The 20,264-nt window shown below is 37.1% G+C and overlaps 1 protein-coding gene across 5 annotated transcripts in view; it reads left to right on the top strand.

The window, feature by feature from the left end:
- LOC137233654 (bromodomain-containing protein DDB_G0280777-like) overlaps positions 1–20,264 on the top strand; it is a 765,544-nt gene that overhangs the window by 59,715 nt on the left and 685,565 nt on the right. For 4 of the 5 annotated variants that reach the window (XR_010947521.1, XR_010947524.1, XR_010947523.1 and 1 more), the window contains exon 2: positions 8,967–9,365. Coding sequence is in view for 1 of the 5 variants with exons in the window: in XM_067756862.1 (XP_067612963.1) it covers positions 9,335–9,365 (31 nt within the window). In the remaining 4 variants the exon portion in view is untranslated. Of the gene's footprint in view, positions 1–4,293; positions 4,540–8,966; positions 9,366–20,264 lie in introns of those variants that run through there. The other variant, XR_010947522.1, reaches the window with a different exon arrangement.

Raw genomic sequence — 20,264 nt, 5'->3', positions numbered from 1 at the left:
CCACTCCCTTTTAAAACCCTCCTTAATAGCTTTAATTTGATACCCATATCGTACAAACAAATTCTAGGGTCACACCTGGTCCACCTTTATGGCGATATCTCGAAACGGCGTCTACCTGTGGAACTAAGCATCACTCCCTTTTAAAATACTCATTAACACCTTTCTTTTGATACCCATATTGTACAAACAAATTCTAGGGTCACCCCTGGTCCACCTTTATGGCGATATCTCGAAACGGCGTCCACCTATGGAACTAAGGATTACTCCCTTTTAAAATACTCATTAACACCTTTCATTTGATACCCATATCGTACAAACGCATTCTAGAGTCAACCCTGATCCACCTTTATGGCTATATCCCTAAATGGCGTCCACCTATAGAACTATGGCCCACTCCCTCATAAAATACTCTTTAACACCTTTCATTTGATTCACATATTGTACAAACAAATTCTAGAGTCAACCCTGATCCACCTTTATGGCGATATCCCTAAATGGCGTCCACCTATAGAACTATGGCCCACTCCTTCATAAAATACTCTTTAATGCCTTTCATTTGATACACATGTCATACAAGCACATTCCAGGGTTTCCCTCGGTTCAATTTCCTACATGGTTATTTTCCCTAATGTAGTCACCATAGCTCTCAACTGAGTATGTAATGTTCGGTTACACCCGAACTTAACCTTCCTTACTTGTTTTTTTTTTTAATTAAAAAGATAACAGAGAAATATGTAAATATATTAACATTTTATAAAACACCGACACTGCGCAAGGGAAGGGACTATGAGCACCTTAAACAAAAGTTCGTAAAAATCTTGGAACCATAAATATGAACCACAATTTTTGCGCCTACATAAATACATATTTAAATATAAACATACCAGTAGACACATGCCAGCATATAAAATTTCCATTTTCAACGCGATTTTCTTAATGAATTTTTGCTGGGTCTGCCGCTGCAATGCAACTGCGTATATTATAACTAACAAAACACGCCTTCATCACATTCTTTTACCATCTCGTGTACTGTCCCCTTGTTAGAGTGCCTCAGGTCCCCTCCTCACCTGAACCCAAAAGTGCTTTTGCTCTCGTGTGGCAACATTGCATGCCATACCGTAGCGCGTTGCCATTTAAATTGAAATTGAAATGAAATCAAATTTTAGCGGTTACGATGCAAACAAGGGGCTGTGAAATGGAGAAAAAGTAGGCAGAAGGCTCGTTATGTTTGGCAAGAACAGACATGGGGAAGGTAGTCTGCATATATATATATATATATGTGTTAATACATACATTTGTATACATTGGTATGTATGCATATGCATATGTGTGTGGTTATTTACAAATATAGTACGTACGTATCTCTATGTATTTATATTTACTCGACGCGTCACGTTGTGTGCCAAAAGTAAATTGCAAATTGCTTATGACATATTTTGACAAGAGTTTGATTAAGCCAAGTTGCTGCTCGCTGACATCGTATGCTAACGAAATTTGCATAACTTTGCAAATAAAAATTAAATCATATTTGTGCTTAAGTAAATTGCAAATATAAAATTTTTGCATTTTATGTAATAAGCGAAGTCATAAATAAATTTTTGATTCGTATGGACTTTGCTCACTGTATGGACAATACTGAATGTAAGCGTAAGATGTAAAGTGTAGGCGAATTCGTAGGTGTAGCCTTTTGTAAGAGATATTCTATATAGGGGATATCTCTAAAATGTATAGTAAGCGTAGGCGTAGTAAGTGTCATTGATATACGGTATATGGTACTACAGAAGTGTAAAATAGGGCCGGTGAGTGATAATAGCATGCTGTTTGTAGTAATACGGAACGTAAGCGCGGGAGTTATCACTTCAGTGTAGCGTAATGTAGAAACATTGTACGTGATAGGGTTTATATCAGCGAAATGGAAAAGTAATGAAAGAAAGGCGAGGCTTGGAGAGGCAGGGAAAATGGAGAAGAAGATTGGAAAAATATTGGAAGGAAAGGCGGAGTAAGAAGAGGAAAGACAAGTAAAGGAAAAGAACGGAAAGAAAGGAACGTGATGGAAAGGAAAGGAATGGAAAGGAAAGGAAAGGAAAGGAAAGGAAAGGAAAGGGAAGGAAAGGAAAGGAAAGGAAGGGAAAGGAGAGGAGAGGAGAGGAGAGGAGAGGAGAGGAGAGGAGAGGAGAGGAGAGGAGAGGAGAGGAGAGGAGAGGAGAGGAGAGGAGAGGAGAGGAGAGGAGAGGAGAGGAGAGGAGAGGAGAGGTGAGGAGAGGAGAGGAGAGGAGAGGAGAGGAGAGGAGAGGAGAGGAGAGGTGAGGAGAGGAGAGGAGAGGAGAGGAGAGGAGAGGAGAGGAGAGGAGAGGAGAGGAGAGGAGAGGAGAGGAAAGAAAGGAAAGGAAAGGAAAGGAAAGGAAAGGAAAGGAAAGGAAAGGACAGGAAATGAGAGGAAAGGAAAGAAAAGGAATTGAAAGAAAGGAGAGGAACGGAAATGAAACGAAATTAAATGAAAAGAAACTAAAGGAAAGGAAGGAAAAAGAAAGAAAGGTGCAAGAAAAACAGGGTAAGAAAGGAAAGGAGAGATCGAACGCAAACCAGAACTCTGAACCGAAACCGTACCACAGGCGAACGCGAGTCCAGAACCGAGCCCAAAACTGTAACTAGACCTGAAGTGAACTGGTAACCTGCACCGACATCGGAACCGAACCCGGACTGCGAAAAAATCGATGAAATTTCGCAGGCTCGAAAATAATATTTTCGGGTATGCGTAGTGGGACTTAATTTTCCTAAGCCCAAATCCTATCGAAAAATCGATGGCGCGATATCGGTTAATAAATCTACCCAGTCAAGTAAGCATAGTATAATGCACGCTCTACTCTTTCGATTAAGTTGGAGCCATCGTGTACACGTGTGCAATTTGATACCCTTGCGCCAACTTTCCAGCTCACATGTGGTACTAAGAGCCCCTTTGAATAGGTACGAAATTAGATAGTCTCTTTGTGCAGTATTTGATGACGCCTAAATTAAAAGGTGGTATGATCTGCGCTCAAGCTGTTCCGGGGCATTGGTTCTGGAGAAAGATTTGATCTCCCATGCTGCCAACGTAGTCCTAGCTGAAATTCTTTTTAAACTAATGATATTAGCTGCTCCTGCTATTTCCAAAAAAATAAGAGTTGTAATTTGATAAACCATTTGAATGGCGTATATTTTTGTGATAAATGCTTTGAATAAAAATGTCTATATACAGACATATATCTAAATACATTCATACTCATAAATAAAACTCTAAAGATAAATCAGTTCATTAGGACATCAACGGATTACTTAGTGATACATTTGCATTCCCAAAAAATCCCAAATCACTATTCAACTAAAAAAGAAAACTATCCAGCAAATAACTAACTGTGGTGTAATGCAATTGAAAGGACAAACGATTTAACACTAACACATATGTACATACATACATCCATTCAAGTATTCAACGAAATCTACATATAAAAGTTTACATATAATATAATATCTATTCAAATTTTTTAAAATGTATGCCTGTATGTTAATGAATTTTTAGACATTGTGATTCATGTAGCGCTTTGTGAAACTAAAAGGTTTGCATTCAATGGCGCCACGGCACATTGAGTTGGAAGGCGGATTAGAAATTAAAAAAAAAAAAATCTGGAAATAGTGTCGAAAGAATAAAACCGAAGTCAATGACAACGATCTGGCAGGTTTAACCACAATCAGCCTAAACTGTGGGCGGTGAAAATTTATGAGCATGCATATATTCATCCCTAGAATCTACTTCATACAACGGCGAACACTAAAATAGTACTGGAAATTTTTATCAAATGTTATCAGTTCAGTTCTTTTTTTATACTCGATCGTTTAGAAAAACAATGCCATGAATTTTTCAATAAAATCAGGCACCCAAATCTCAAAAACGGTTTCAAAAAAAATTCAAAAATTGGAAAAAAAAGTTTTAAAAATTTAGTACTTTTTCTCTGAATTTCTTTGAGTATGCAGATTTGAGCACAGTTGACACAAACAAAGGGAAATGTTTTGGAGACTTCAACTTATTTAAATACAACTAAAATGCAGCAGCAGGAAAGTAAGCAAAATCTGTATACTTCTTTAAGGAAAAGTTGTTTCTTAAACTCTGACCTCTTGAGTGGGGAAACCACCGTGCAAACCATTGCTAAGCAATTTGTTTGTTCCCCTCCATTACTGCGGCTACGTGCTCTAATGCAGCTTTTTTTTTTTTAGAATCTCAGAGTAAAACAGAAGTAGTTGTGTCAAAAATCACCGAATCCGAAATCAAATGTGAAGTCGAAACCAGAACCAAATCCTATGCTGAAAACAGAACCGAAACCAAATCGGAAGCAAAAGTGGAATCGAAAAGAAAAGGGAATTAACGGTGGTTACAATAATGGACGCAACTGCAACCGAATCTAAAATCTCAACTGAAAATAGAGACTATACCGAAGTCGCTTAACTAACCTGAAACAGCACCCAATTTGAAACCTAATAGGACTGAGCCCGCAACGAAAATGTGAGGTGAGTTTAGGCGTAGTGTGTCAGATAGACTTGTTGTGGAAGGGACCAGTTATCCAGAGTGTAGATGTTTAAGATGGGTTGTAGCCGAGTTATCGAAGTGTTACAAATTGCGAGCGATAAGAAAGCTTGCCCTTATCGGTCCATTATTGAAAAGCTGTTGACTTATTATCGGAGGGTTACGAATTTCTTATCGACGTGCTATCAATTTTTTATGGAAACGTGATCGATTTAGTATCGGAGTGTTACCAGTTTGTTATCGGTGTGTAACTAATTTGGTATCGAAAAGTTATCGATATGATTTTGAAGAGTTATCAATTTGCTTTTAAATTGTATCACTTCGTATCAGCAGCACCCCTTGCTGCAAAAAGTCCACGATTATATCGCAAGGCGGTCCAATGAGAGGAAGGCTCTTTTCAAATACAGCGGAATTCAAGCATGCAAGCGCATAAGCCGCCCTTCAGCTACCTAGCAGTGCTTAGCCCTAACATCAGTGACAATCTGCCTATCCTAGCAATGGATTAAGATCTAATAGTGGAACAAAACTTTATGTCTCTTTGCGGTGAGGTCAAGTTTGGAGTCACCGTTGTATTGAACCGAATACAAATGAGCAATATACATATTTTACGACAGATGCAGTTCTTGTATATAATTGGACAGCCGCTGCATTCATTACTTGCCTGAAACAGTCGGTTAAAATGTCAAAAAATAATTTAACTAAAAAGAAAAATAGAAATGCAAACAAAATCCACGTATTGAGGCATTTTTTAGGATACGGTAGCGCTGTTTCAAAAGGAGATGCCAAAACACAGGATATGTCAAATGGCGACAATGGCGAAGAAGAAGAAGCAGAACTACCACTCAATATATGACTCATGAGCCTAATCAATTTTAGTCTAAGTTATAGATCTCTGAACTTTGTACTTTGTTAGACTAAAATTGATTGGGCTACAAAACTGCATAATCGCAAAAATTCAGAAAACTCCAAATAAAAGTTCGAAATTTTTGTAAAATATTTTCGAAAACGTTTTTGCAAATGGGTTTGCGTAGTTTCACTAATAAAATTTATTTATTTAATTAATTTGGTTTTTTTTTTAAATAAGCGGAAATAAATAAAAAAAGCAGAATTTAGTTGATGAATTCCGACTTAGATATAAGTGAGGTTGACAGCTCCGTCCGACCGCCGCTGAGTTATTTCCTAGGGAGAATCGATGAATATGAGAACAGGGCAACGGACTTGCTGTGGACCAATAGGGTTGACTACGAAGTCTCAAAGTCCTTATAGCCATGGTTGGATAGGAAAGTCACCAGTTTCCTTCTCAAACTGAACAAATCTGCGGTGAGGGCACTTCCGGGTGTCATCACATGTCATCGTGCTATCGCACCAATGCTCCGACGGTGGCGAATACCAACAAGCTCCCTCTGCAGAAGCTGTTAGGATGAGGAGGAAGAGGAGACGATCTACCGCTTTCTCTGCCGATTTCCGGCGATTGAAAGAAGATGGCGCAGATTTCTGGATTCTTCGACAGCCTGCCAGACGTTGGGATGGTGGACTTCTTGCTTCTTTTTGGGTTCATCAGGGAAAGCAAGTGGTTTTTTGAGGACCACTAGGAGGTAATGGGCTAAACGAATTTGCCGCCACCCTGTACTTACTGAGGGCACTCACGATGTGCAAAAAATGTCTCCGAATGGAAGTGTGGGTAACACTCACGCACGCCCTCTTAACCTAACCTAACCTAGTTGATGAAATTATATAAAAATGTCCACTTCCATTTTTATGGTGACTGCTGTAAATTCATGCTTACGTGAATTTATGTAGACATGCTAGACAGCAACGCCGACATCGCGTAGACAATAGTGACTTTGAATCATTTTTTAACGCTAAATCACTGTGAAAGCGCAAAGTGCATTCATTGTTGGACAATTAAACGAGGAATAGGATTTGGTTTGGATTAGTCACGTGAAATTATTGAGGAGACCTATAAATATTTTAAATCGTGTATGATTCTATGCCACAAAGACAATATGTAATAAGAGCTCACATATTTCAGTTTTCCAGAATTTTGAAAAGAATAAAATGAAATAATTTTTTAAGCGTTTTGTACTATGTTTTAGTAATAACTAATTCATTTTTTTTTTCAAATTCTAAACTTTTTAAGTACTTTAAGCTCCTTAAATTCTAACTTTTCATCGCAAATATTTATGCAATTTTTAATGCATTCTTTTTTGTCTCCAACTAACCTTTTCTTGTACTTACTCTTGACATTTGCATATTTGTCTCAAACAAATCTGTCTGCATCAACGTCTGTCAACGATTTTTGAGTTCAAAAAAGAAAACACCCACAAGAAATCAGCAGCAGCAACTGCAAAGAATCCCTCTACCACAAGAATTATTTTATAATGGCTTTTTTATGCTCGCGCCTAAAAGTAGACTCTAGTAGGACAACACAGTGTTGCCGTAAACAAAGAAAAAATATAAAATAAAATAATAAATAAGCCAAAAACTAACATAAGTAAATTACACGGACCGATTAGTTTTAGACCCAGAAATGAACCCATGCATGTCTGAAGGCCTTAAGTATGTCGAATCTGAATATTTTGCCTTAATTTTTAAATTTGTTCTGGGTTTATCGCTGAAAATATATTTTGTTTCGGCCATATTCATTCAAATTGTTTTTAATTAAAAACCAAATGCATTTATTTTACTCCAAAATTTAGTTCTATTTTATTTGGAAACCTTTTATTAGGTTTGTAAGATTTTGTCTAAACAAAATTTGTGCACAAACTGAACGTCTACTTTTAGGCACATCTGTCCCTTAATAACTGCTTGTAAGCGAATTTAGTTTATCATGCGTTTATATATTCGAAATAAAATTATGTTTAACTGCTACAAAAAATAAAAAGCAGTTAAGTAAAAAAAAATAATAATAACGACTACCCTATCTGCTTCATAAGTCCAAACCCAATATAAGTAAGTCTGCCTGAAAGTGTGCCACACATATCGTCTCTAATGCGCTATTCATTTTCTCACCTTTCTTGATATTAGCTAAACATTTCTTAACAGCTCTTTTCGTTAACGACTTTCAGGCGCTCCTGTCTTGTCTGCTTTTCTGTTTCCCTTAATCTGCTTCTTTTCAGTGCTAGTAGGTCGATTGAGATTGTTCCGCATATCACTAGTACGGCTGATCCTGACACAGCGCAATAAGTGAAGGCTAATCTCAGGATTGCTCTTTGCTGTATAGTGGCCTTCCGATGTTTTCTATCAGCCTGTTTTGCAACAATACCTGTTAAGATTCCTCCTCAGTCGCATTTTGAATTTGCGCCCAGTATATTAGGCGAGGGTCTAACGTTACTACTAAAGAGTTTACTACTTTCTTTGATGTTATATTTCCGGAACGGTTTCGAAGCTAACTTCTAGCAGTGTATGTTTTTTTGATAGAAGATTTTTGCTGCTAACTGGAGTCTGCGCGAGTCTACTCACTCCCTTGTGCCTATCACGACTATATTGAGTTTTATGCATGCTTCTTCTGTGTTTCGGGCTGTAACGACTGCAGCAATGTGATCTGCGTATCCCACTAAGAGCGGATCATCAGTCATTTCAAGACTGCATATTTCATAGTAAGTGCCGTTCCACAATTCAGGAGCAAGAATTGATCACTGTGGTTTTCCGCATGTGACTCTTATCGTACGCGGACCCTCCGCTTGTTTTGTAATACCAAACACGAATCGACAGCTCTGGGAAGAAATTTTATTCGAATTTAAGAAAAGGTGGACGCGTTTTGACTGCTTTCGAATCGCATTTCCATTCGAATAGAGTTATAAGGTCCCTAGAATGACTCGCTTTAAAGGAGAACGAAATTATATCGAAAGTAGAACTATGCTAACCAGAAAGCAGTTATTAATTTTGAGTAAATAAGGAATGCAGAAATGAACTTACAAGTTCAGAAAATTTATGAAAAAAATTTATTAAGCTACAACTTTATTTTCAGGTAGAAATAAATTTTTTTTTCTTTAAATATCAAACATGGCAACACTGATATTCGTAGAAACATGCTGATGCCTTAGCACGGTTTTGTTAGGTTTTTTTTTTTGTAAACCTCGAATGCAGTAGAAATTTGCAACAAAATAAAAAATAACAACAACACTGCATATTTCTGAAACGACGGAAACAAAAATGTGTCCTACAGACAGCAGCAAAAATTTTCTTGTACTTTGATCGCCTCACATTTTTTTCACGTTATTTACGCCTGCTTTTATTTTCTTATTACCTGAAGCGTCAAACTTTTGTAAGCAAATTTTATGCAACTTTTTCCTAACTTTGTCAGCAGATTTTTTTCAGGTGAATTTTATATTTTTTCTTAACAAAAATTTATTTTAAATATTACTTAAGATTTTTATCTCATTTGCATTGTTTTTCTCTCTCTTTGCAGGTGAAAGTTGATACGCTGTTGCTATTTAAATATTTTGCGTAAGTTTAACCTTTTACGCAGTGATACAACAAAGTTAGTACAGATAAATAGTTACCGACGTCCGGCGACAATTGAAAAAGTAAAGAATAGAGCTTCAAGTGTTTGAATAAATTCCTTTTGCGTCTAAAGTAGTAAATTTATACACACATATTTAACGGTATTTTGTTTATAAGCGCATTTTATATATGTAAGTGCAATACGGTTTCGGTATCGCGTTCATAAAACGGTTATTAACGGGTAACTTCGGTAAAACTAAATTTTAACAAAATTTGGATATAAATTGTGAATTTTTTTCTAAATTATTTGTGAGAAAATAAACTTACGACCAAATGTTGGCCTTTCATAACGAGCACATTGCAAGTGAGTATTTAAAGAAATTTATCTTATCTCCTTAATAGAGTAGTTAACAGAAAAAGAATGGAGGCAATTTTGGTTTTCAAATTTCGTCGTGTTATTTGAATTTCGTTCGCTTAAGAAAAAAATGGTGCTAATCATGTAACTGAAAATATGAAAACAAGTTTCAGTAGTGCGTAGGTGGAAAAAAGGAAAATTTAAATTTGACTTCTTATTTCCCAGTCGCAAAGCTCCATCAAAGCAAACAATTCTGAAAATTTTTATCATAACAATAACAATGATAAAATAATTATTGTTAGGCTTTGAGCTCGATTCGAACCCGCGATCTTACAAATCTCCGAAATATTTTCATAAAAATTCGCATTGATTTTCGAATTTCTTTTTTTTTTCGAAAGGTGCTTCAGTTTTTTTTCACATAAAAAAAAAATAGTTTTTAATGAAGGAAAGTCTTAATCACCCTTCGAAAAATATTACCTGTCCTTAAAAAAAATAATTGGGCTCAAAAAAAATCAGAAAAATTTTTGGATTTTCAGTCACAAAATTCATAAAAGTTTGTTTGTTTAAATAACTAATATAAAAACTAAAGAATTTGATTGAGAAAATTGAATAAAACTTTCCACTGCTGTGTTTCTTTTCGCAGCTGTATGTACATTGGGTTGGGTCGATTTGTATGAACGAAATTTAACCGATTTCGCGCCTGCGAAAAAAGTAGATTTTTCGACCAAAATTCTTCTAAATCTCCATAAAAGAAATTTTTTTTTTTTTCAAAAAACTGCATTTACCAATTTTGCATTTGCCAGTTGACAGGAAAAAAATACATAAAAAATGATTTGGAGACTTGAAATTGAAAAACAAATGCATAAAAAATCGATGAAATTTCGCAGGCTCGAAAATTATTTTTTTGGGTATGGGTAGTGGAACTTTTTTTCCTGAGCCCAAATCGTATCGAAAAATCGATGGCGCGATATCGGTTAATAAATCGACCCAGTCTAATATACATATATAAAATTCAATATACATATGTATCTAAATCCGTGGTCGGTGCGCCATAGCTCAATTGAGCCAGACTTGCTTCACATATTTCTTACTCTCCATCTTCACTCGTTAGCGAGACTGCAACGAATAAAACGGCGCACGGCTGTCGCAAAAATGTTAAAGTTCCCTGTGAGAAATATTACGATTGGGAAACGCAACTGGTATAACGGCCTTTCCATATGTAGCCCAACATGTTTGGGTTTGGGTTTTTATCTTTTTGGGTACGTTATATTAAATAACTTTTTATTACAATATGAGTTTTTTTAAATTATTTTAACAAAAGTTGTGAAAACTTCATTCTGCATGCCTTTTGTTTCTCAGCAAAAAAAAAAATTTAACTTCAAAAAGCCAATGTAGAATGTTAAAAAACTCAGCGAAATAGTAAAAAAAATTTACTTGAATGGGTCTTTATATTTTCATTTTTCAAATCAGCCCCATAAATTTTAAACATTTCGTATTTCCCCGGTACTGGCAAATGTACTTGTTTTGGAAATATAATTTTTAAGCGAGCGATCGCCTCTATTTTTTCGACATTTTGTATGGGACTTGAGAATATTTCAAACTATTTCTGAACTAAAAATGAAAATTTTCAAAATTTTTGCTACAAATGCATCCTCTGTATGTTGTCATTTTAACTTTAATTTCCTACGCGAACGCTCATGCTTTCGCTCTCACTAATACACATACATTTTAATTTTTGCCGACCACTGATCTAAATATAAAAAGGTAATTGAAAATTTCCTCTCCTCTTACTGCCAAACTATAATCCTAATGTATAAGTAATTAGATATGTATCGATAGGCCTTCGCAAAGAGAATTGCAGGCCATTAAAAGAACTGCCAAAAAATTAAATATAGCGCAAAAATATTAATTTAAAAATGGCACCACTACTAATGCCGAACACGTTTTCAAACTATGAGAATGTTTACACCAGGGCTATTCATTTCATATCATAAGTGTGCCCTCTCAATTCACACGCATATGATTCGCTCTGTCGTCGTTAATTGTGTTAGTCGTCGCTTGGCACTTGGCGTAGCAACATCGGTGATGGGTATTGGCTGATCGGTATCAAAATATGTATGAAAAATTACGCGCGATACATATGCTTGTTGTTAGCTCGTTGCTTGCTAGTAAGCGACTAAGTGAAAAATCAGTTCACCCGCACGATCATCGCGACGATTGCGCTCTCACTAATACAGGTGCACTTTCAGTTTTTAATAGCCCTGGTTTACACCATAGGTCGGCAAAGTTACCCCATCAAGGTATTACGCTCTTCACACGTATTCTTATGCTCTTCATTTCAGTTGCTGTTGAGAGCGAAAACTCAATTGCGCCACAGTTGTGTTAGAACAGAATTTTCATGCCTGTCGTGTTGCAGACAGCAAAGGGATAACACGTATCGTCGCTTTTTTCATATTTTTAATGCAACAGCAATAAATTATAGAAATGCGGATACCGCGTTAAAAAGAATCTGTCAAGCAGATTTAGTTAAGCAAGGAAACATTTTTTAGGTGATGTTTTAATAAAAAGAATTGTTGTGAAACTGTTAGCAGATTTTTTCTAACATGAAATATTTTCCTCGGCATCCAAAAATACCTTCGCTTTGAGTTCTCATCTACCAAAGGGATCTGAAATCATGAAAAAATGTTTATCAGTCATTTTTAGGTCGCGCATAAATATTATCAATTTTTGCGTTAAATCGATCACGTTGTTACTTCCTAGCTGTCGGTTAAGCAATTGACGCGAACATTTTGTTCTTAGCACCACTTTAGCGAAGTTATTCTCGCATTCACCAATACAGCCTCACAAAAAAAATGCCGACCTATAGTTTACGCTCACACTACGAATGCAGCATGTGTTTGATGGTGTTGTGTTGAAGAAACCAGCAGGCCTCATACAAACGCACTCAGATCTGATAATGTGAGCAAATGAACGCAAAGTGTGTACATAGGTGTTTTATTGGAAAGGTAGCGCGAGAGTCACAAAAATGAGTAAATGTGTAATTTTCTTTGCTGATATTCATAGCAGTTAATAGAAAATTTCTCGAATTAATCACGAGTAATTATCTCATAATTGCTTTAGCAGTTTTGACTGCGCTGAAATAGGTCACGTCAGCTGTTCTTGTTTCGCAGTAGCTCAATTCATTTTAGAGCACCAAGCTGCCACTTGTACCTTAGAGAATGTTTTCTTTTCTACTTCTTCCTAATAAAGGTGTCGTTGGAAATACTTTCTTTGCCGAGGTATCCTCGTCTTTTCGCATACTATTTCCTAGCCGGAAAAGACTTTGTACTTACTCAGATCTATGTGCTACTGCGGCGATGCTACGACATTGGCATATATCAACAAGCTTCTTCAGGAAAGGGATTCAAAGGGTTAATAAGTGCGATCTAAAGCTTTCGCTACCCAATTGTCGATCTAACCTACGCAGGGCGAATTATGTTACAAATATATATGAATATATCATATACATATTTAGCAGATAATACTCTGGAATCGAAGCTTCAATGTGGTCATATAAGCTTCAACCGAGATGGTTGGGCTGGTAACTTAATGGTGGTTGCTACTGGAACGTACCGAATTTATATCCGGAAAAGGACCATCAACATCGATAACACTTCCGAAAACCTTTGGGGAGTATCTTGATTGCTAAAAAAACAATAAAGTCTTCCTCAGCAGAAGTTTTCAAGATGGGGAGAAATGGATCCATCACTTTTGTTTCCATGGGCGGAATAACTCACTCAATCACACTTCAGAAAGGTGAATCCTTCTAGAAAAAAAGTTTGGTTTTTTAGTGCAAGTTGTCCCATAAGCTCAGCTAAGGTGTTTTATTTGTTAGCCTGCGTACTATGACAACATCAGATGAAGCGGCTCTGGGAGTGCTCGAGGGAAAAGTTGTTCGAAAAATTTATAGAATTTTACGCGTTGGCGGCGGCGAGTACCAAAGAAGATTAACTTTTGAGCTGTATGTGCAGATATCAACATGGCCCAATAAATTAAAACACAGCGGCTACGCTGGCTAGGCAATGTTGTGCGAATGAAAGATGATGCTCCAGCTAAAAAAGTGTTCTATCGGAACCCGCATATAGAAGCAGAGGAAAAAGGGCGGCACCCACTCCGTTGGAGGGACGAGGTGGATAACGACTTAAATTCCGTGTGTTTCATCAATTGGCACCCGTTTACCCAATGAAGAGGTGACTGACGTGGATTGTTTGACGGTGATAATGGTTTAAATGGTTTAGCGCCAATTGAGTAAGTAGTTAGTAAACGTTCAACGTTGTTTCGTCAAATAGAGAAATATAGAATCCATTTCGTTGTTGTTACTTCAACGATGGAGTTACTATTCGAAAGTTTTTAGGAGTTGATATTGGTGCTCCTTTGCAGGATATAGGCCCATCATATTTCGGTAAATAGTACCATTTAGATACTTAACCCCGACCATCATGCGAACGATTTAATATTACCGCTTTAAACCTTCTAGGTTATGGATGTTGCGGGAGAAGTCACAGGGACAGCAACTTAGTTAGTCCTTGATAGTTCAAAAGGCTGCTTATGTAAAATTGACTAAATTTATACTTGAGTGTATTCATTTTGTAAAATTAATGATTTTCTTCCTATCAGAAAATATACTACCCACGTTATTGGTATCTGTGACGAGCGCTACTCAAATAGCGATTGCTATCACTTTGTGTTAAAGGGAAATTACATAATCTAAAAAAAAAGGAATTACTCTAATAATTTTACAATTTAAATTCAAGATTATTGCGTCTTAGTTAATGCAACCAATTACACGTTTATCTAATCGCAAACGCTCATTTGTCTTTGCCAAAAAACAGTCGACAAGTTACAACTACTTAAGCATTTAAACACAAAAATACACACACTCACACACACAAATACATACGAGCATACATCCATGCAGCCTCAAATGAGCCAGACCGCTCGTCAGAATGGATTAGTGTCGGATGTGAGAAATTAACTTTGCAAACCAAAGGCAAATTACGCTAAATGCAATTTAGCGCCAAAATTTATGCATTATAGTGTGTGTGTAAAATTATGTGCATATGTATATGTGTGTCTATGTTTATATTTGAATGCAGCTGTCAAAGGATGTAAAAGTGTGAGTAGGAAAATCCGTTTTAGTTGTTGCAATTAACATATTAAGCAAGAGATTAGCAGCCAGCCAACCAACAGCCATTGGGCCAGGTAAACATATTTTAGTAGCACACTAATATGCACACATGCTTGCGAGATATGTTGAGTGTGTGTTTGAACTCAGGTGGTAACCAAGTTAGCGTTTTCTTACATAAAATATGCATAATCACATTTTAGTCCAAATAAGACAAAGACTTGAGAAACCGCCCAAAAATATGCAACGCTTATTTTAATATATATATGCTGCACGGATGTCTTCCTCTCAGATCTGATGTTGCTTTGCCTACAATCTTCTGTGTGGTAAACGCTACACGCTTCCACCACTCCAGTTTAAAGGGAGTTATAACTTTGCTCAAAATATTCGTGGTCGAATATGGCAACGAATGTATTCAAGACGAGCTTCTTTTCTTTCTTTTTGTGGGTCGTTAAACCGAATGCTTACATCTGAAAGGACTCAGCAATCAATACCGTCTTGGGATAGTAGCTGCCAAAGCTGGCGAATTTTCGTACCGAAGCTTGTTAAGTAGGGCAGTTTAGATAATAACTGCTTTGGATTTAATACCTGTGATTTTGATGAGAAAATACGCTACCTAATATACAAAGAAACGGTTTTTATTTCATTTTGATAGCACCTCTAAATTAATACGAACTGCGCCTAAGCTTAGGTTAGTTTGAACTATCCACCCGCTGTTTGCTGCAACTAGATCTGATGGCTGTGTCACTTCTTATAGTTAGAGTCTTAGTCTGACGGTCGGATGAGATGATTTCAGTATGTGCCTCATCGGTTTGTCCTAAAACTACCTCTTTCTGCGTCTTCTATCACTAAGGAGGCCCAATTTAAGAGAATGCGACACTAGAAGGTAATGTCCAGTTAAAATACTCATTCTGAGCCTATAGTCCACCCTTTTTAGTGATAGGAGTAACTTTATTGGTCTACGGTCGTGTGGCCTGCACATAATTTTCGACACTTTGCAGCCCAGTGCTTGGTCCCAAGCCTTTCCTGCTTAGTCGATCAAGTGCAAAAAACAAGGCGAAAGGTTTTGTTTTAATCTCGCTTAATCTTTAACATCTGCAGCGCCTAAAAGTATGTGAACCTTTTTCCTATCAAAGAGAATAATTTATGATTTCCTTTCCGAATTTTGAGTCAAATTCAATGCCGAGTCATATTTAAATTTATCCCTTAAAGTTTGTACTTTGAGTTCTTATGCTGAACTGAGTATTTATGTGACAACCATTACGTCCAATTGTCGTTTGTAGAGAAGCTTTTTATATCTGGAACAGTGCTACAGGCCAATTAGGATGAGTAAGTCCCTTCTAAAAACCCTTTGCTTAAACATTTTAAATTACGGTAGAATATGGCACGGCAATCAAATCTTCAATGCGGCATTTGATTTTGTGTGTCATTGTAAAGAAATATTAGTACATGGAGAAGAAACCTGCATACTTTTAGGATCAAGTTATTTTATCTTCGAAAATATTGTGGAGATGTTCCTGCTATGAAGACTTCCGAAGTCTAAGAGAGTATCTGAGTCAGAAAGGAAATAGGGTAGTGTGCTATTATTGTTACCTCATTATATTTAATAATTGAGTAAGTGAAATAAGTGACATTCAGTGTCTATTTCGAAGTTAATAGTTTAGTTGAAAATGGCCTCAAAGTGTGCTATTGCAAACATATTTTGATTTACTTTATTCTCTAGTTTAAGACTCGTATATTGAGAAATAATAAAATGTTTTTAAATGTTGACTGGGAAACTAGTTTCGAACTTTACACACACAACCTGTGTGTGTAGCATAATTTTAGGCGGTCATGTATGGTCAAATATGCAAATATATGTTCATCATCCTTGCCGTCGTCGCACATGCTCAATGCACCTGCAGAAAGGATAGTGCATTTCCAAGGCTTGTGGTTAACATGCCACATAACCAAACATTGATGGCATGCAATAGTGTGAGGAGTGTGGACTAAGTGTCCATGTATAATGTGGTACCTGTTTGCTTTAGTGCTCTTACCACAATCCTTTTGCTGCATACATACATGCATACGCTTACGATTATTTGCCTATGTGTGCTATCTTTTATATATTTAATTCTCATATCCATGTCATTTACCTACCTTTAGATTTCTTCATATTTGTTAACAAATTGCAATGCCTACTGCTGAAAAATATATTATACATCTCATAAAAAAATCACGTGTCACTATGTTTGTTCCCGATGAACTCCTAAAGTTCTGAACCTATTTTGAATTTGTTTTGCACAACGTGTGTAGTTCAATATAGCTTGAAATATAGGATAGGTTGTATCTCAGTTTATAGTCGCAATATTATTTTATAGCACATTTTTTTATTTGTTTATATGTAATAATAAAATGTTACGTATACACACCAGCACTCACATTTTCAGCTGGTGCGGATATACTTTCATTTAATTGGTTGGTGTTTAATTAAACAACCTGCTTATCAATACAAAATATTATAGCGAATTATATCAAGTATAGCACATCACCAGAAGCTCGGAGTGGGAGACTGAGACTCGAAGTGGGACTGGGACTTGGACTGGAATAAAATACATACCACCCTTTGGGACAGGCAATAAGGGATGCAGAATAATGAGAAGAAATTTAGAGAAGAGAAAAGAGAAAAGGAGAATTGTGTGGCTGAGCAATAATTTCGAGAAATGTATTCAATTTGAGATGTTTATTTTTTCAGGGATCAGCCGGATACTGTTTAATTGAGGTTTTAAAATTAATTTTGAATTTTTGTTGCTTGAATACTGAAGAGAGTTTGTTTGTGCTTTAGTAATTTTGTAATGGATTTTTTGGTAACACAGTTTTCGCAATCCATATTTTTACTCTGCTTTTTGATCTAGTAGTTGTATGTGTGAGAGCAGTCACAGAGCACCTCTAGCCCACACGGAGCCCCTACCACCAACTTAATGGTAATGAACGGTGAACATATATTCAGACTTGCCTTAAGTTAGGTTAAGTTAAACTGACCGATCCGTGGGGACCTCACATAGACTGAATTTGTTCATCGTGATACCATAAGTATGACCAACGACCAAACTAAAAACCCAATCAAAAAACAGGACCTGTATTAAAAATTACTCCGTCTTCTTGGCGAATTTTAAAAGCTTTCTAGGATCGTACCATAGATTGCTGTTACTAAATCTGATATCTCTGCAACCCTTTAGAGCTGGAGTTTTAACCTGTCGAGCGCAAGACACCATCGCGAAAGCTGCTAGAAGCTTTCTCCCGAAATTTCTACATCTGCTATCACTGACGAGATATAATTCAAAGGCATGTGACGCCAGGAGGCAATGTCAATCTTGAGTCTCCATTGCCTCTTTTTAGTAATAAAAAGTAATTTTTTTATTCTAAGGTCGTAAGTTCTGCACATAATCTTCGACACTGCGCAGCCTAACGCTTGGTCCCCGCTTTTTCTAATTAGTCCCCTAAATTAAGATCTCGCCTTTTTATTTCGCCCAATCTAATTTAACGTCTACGTGACAAGTTTTGTAGGATGTTTTCAAGCATATTAGCTTGTCCGCCCGCCTTTAAAGTTCCATCTATTCCCATATTCAGATGTATGTTTTTCCGTATCTCGTTGCAGTTCGAACTGTTTTCGTCCAGTGTTTCTACTACGTCGTGGCTCTACTAAAAAAAAAATGTTGGGCACGATAACCTCCGAAGAGGTTTTAGGCCGAGCTTCTCTTCCAATTTGCGTCGTGCTCCTTTTTAATTTTTCGTACAAATTGGCGGGACGGGACCTACTGGGTTTATACCGACGCCGAACGGCATCTGCGAGGCGGATGAGTTTTCGTTGAGGGTATTTCATGGCAGAAATATAATCGGAGTGCTTGCCAAACACTTCCGAGGGGCGAACCCGCTTAGAAAAGTTATCTTGCAATTGAAAAAATGTGTTTCTAAAATTTTGATGTTGGTTTGTTCGGGGAGTGAACCCAAGATATTCGGTGTGGTAGGGAAGCACGCTACCATCACACCACGACGGCTCTCCTACTACCTCCATATAAAATACGCAACGGTAATCTGGCTGCTTGTGGAATTTGTTAATTTCTGAAACAGCACATTATACCGCAGATACCACTCGTCTCCATCGTCGTGTATTGTTTCGACCGCTATTTCGTGCCCTTGCCCAATCCCCAACCTCTATTGTGGCTATTTGGCCTCCGATCGCAGGTACGTCATCAGGTAGTTGGCTAGTTCAATTTTTGATAACGCTATACTACTATGATCTATGGTTTGCTAGCAAGCTGCCCCTATGCAATGACTATCGTCGCAGTTGTAAATGCTTTGTTCTTCACCTTAAGGTCTCTACAGGTGGGATAAACTGAAAGGCATACAGTGCTGCCTTTGTGGTTGTTTTTGGATCACGCGTTTTGATAAGCTTTGGTGGCTTGCGTGGCTTTATTTTGTAGAGCTATGACTTTTTTTGTGGGACTGTCCATTGAACAGCGACTCTCTATTTTAGTGTGGGCGTAGTAATCCTTGTAAATACCCACTGAGAGGCAGAGAAGGTAAAAGTTCCAAAATAAACCCCAGCATTATTTTACATGCGTACAGTGCATAGATACCTTCTTTCCTTCACGTAATGCGTCCACGAAAAGTTACAGTGTAGAATGTTACATTGTTATTTTAGATTCAAAATCTAGCATAGAGAAATCTACGCAAGGAGTTGGTATCGCAATTTATAGATTCTCCAACACAATTGTCATCCGCATCCATCCATATCGAAGCGTTCAGGGAATGATGAGGCCACTGCCTTAATTGTGGTATTTCCTAGAAAGCACCGAATCGATACACGCAAAAAATCATATTCACAAAATAGAAAAAATTCCCCAAAATATTTGAGAAGTCTCCTTACCGCCAGATGGAGAAGTAGAAGAATATTCCTTGATATTTCGTACACAGTGTCCCCTGCAAAGTTACTCCCCATAGCTAGAGCCCAATCCAATTCGAAATCTTATATCAGTTAGTAAATGGGAACAGATCCCTCTCTTCCACTTTGGTGTTCTACCTGAGCTTAGATGCGTAAGAGGTAAGAATATCCCGAGGTAGCCGATCCATCAATGACATAAATGTGGAAAGACCCAGCCGCTTCAGCGTGCCTGCATCCTCTGATTTCGTTATCTCACTCCACCGCACTGCAATGTCATCTTACTGCAATTCAAAATGCAGATCTTGTTAAGCTTGATGTACCTGATGAAGTCAAGATAATTCCTGATTTTTCATTAGAGACTTCTTTTATTCCAGAGATTTTAATGGATATTAAAAAATGCCGTATGCTTTGAAGTGTCTTTATTCTTGTCTTTGGTGTAGGCATATATTGTTAAGGATAACAATCTTTCGTCCATGTTGAAATTTATGCATTCAAATATTAGCCTCAAAATGGATTTGAACAGAAATGATATTATGCTATTAGGCCTATAGTCTTTGGAGTACATATAGCTGATCTTCCCTGCATTTAGTAAGAGGACGCCACGAGTATCTTTCCAAGAGCGAGGTATATGATTCAGTCTGTGTACCCTAAAATATTATCTTCAGCCATTCCACGATCGCTTTACCCTACATTTTTTAGAATGACAGGGAGCATACCATCTAAGCCCGGCACATTACTATTGTTGATTTCCGACAAATCCCTGTACTCGTACCTGCATGATTTTGCCTACAGGACTTTTGCAAGCTTAAACATTTATTTT

The sequence above is a fragment of the Eurosta solidaginis genome, chromosome 5, assembly GCF_040869045.1.
Source record: "Eurosta solidaginis isolate ZX-2024a chromosome 5, ASM4086904v1, whole genome shotgun sequence".
NCBI lineage: Eukaryota > Metazoa > Arthropoda > Insecta > Diptera > Tephritidae > Eurosta > Eurosta solidaginis.
Note: the sequence above shows the minus strand (reverse complement) of the source record. Positions and strands in the feature narration are given on the sequence as shown.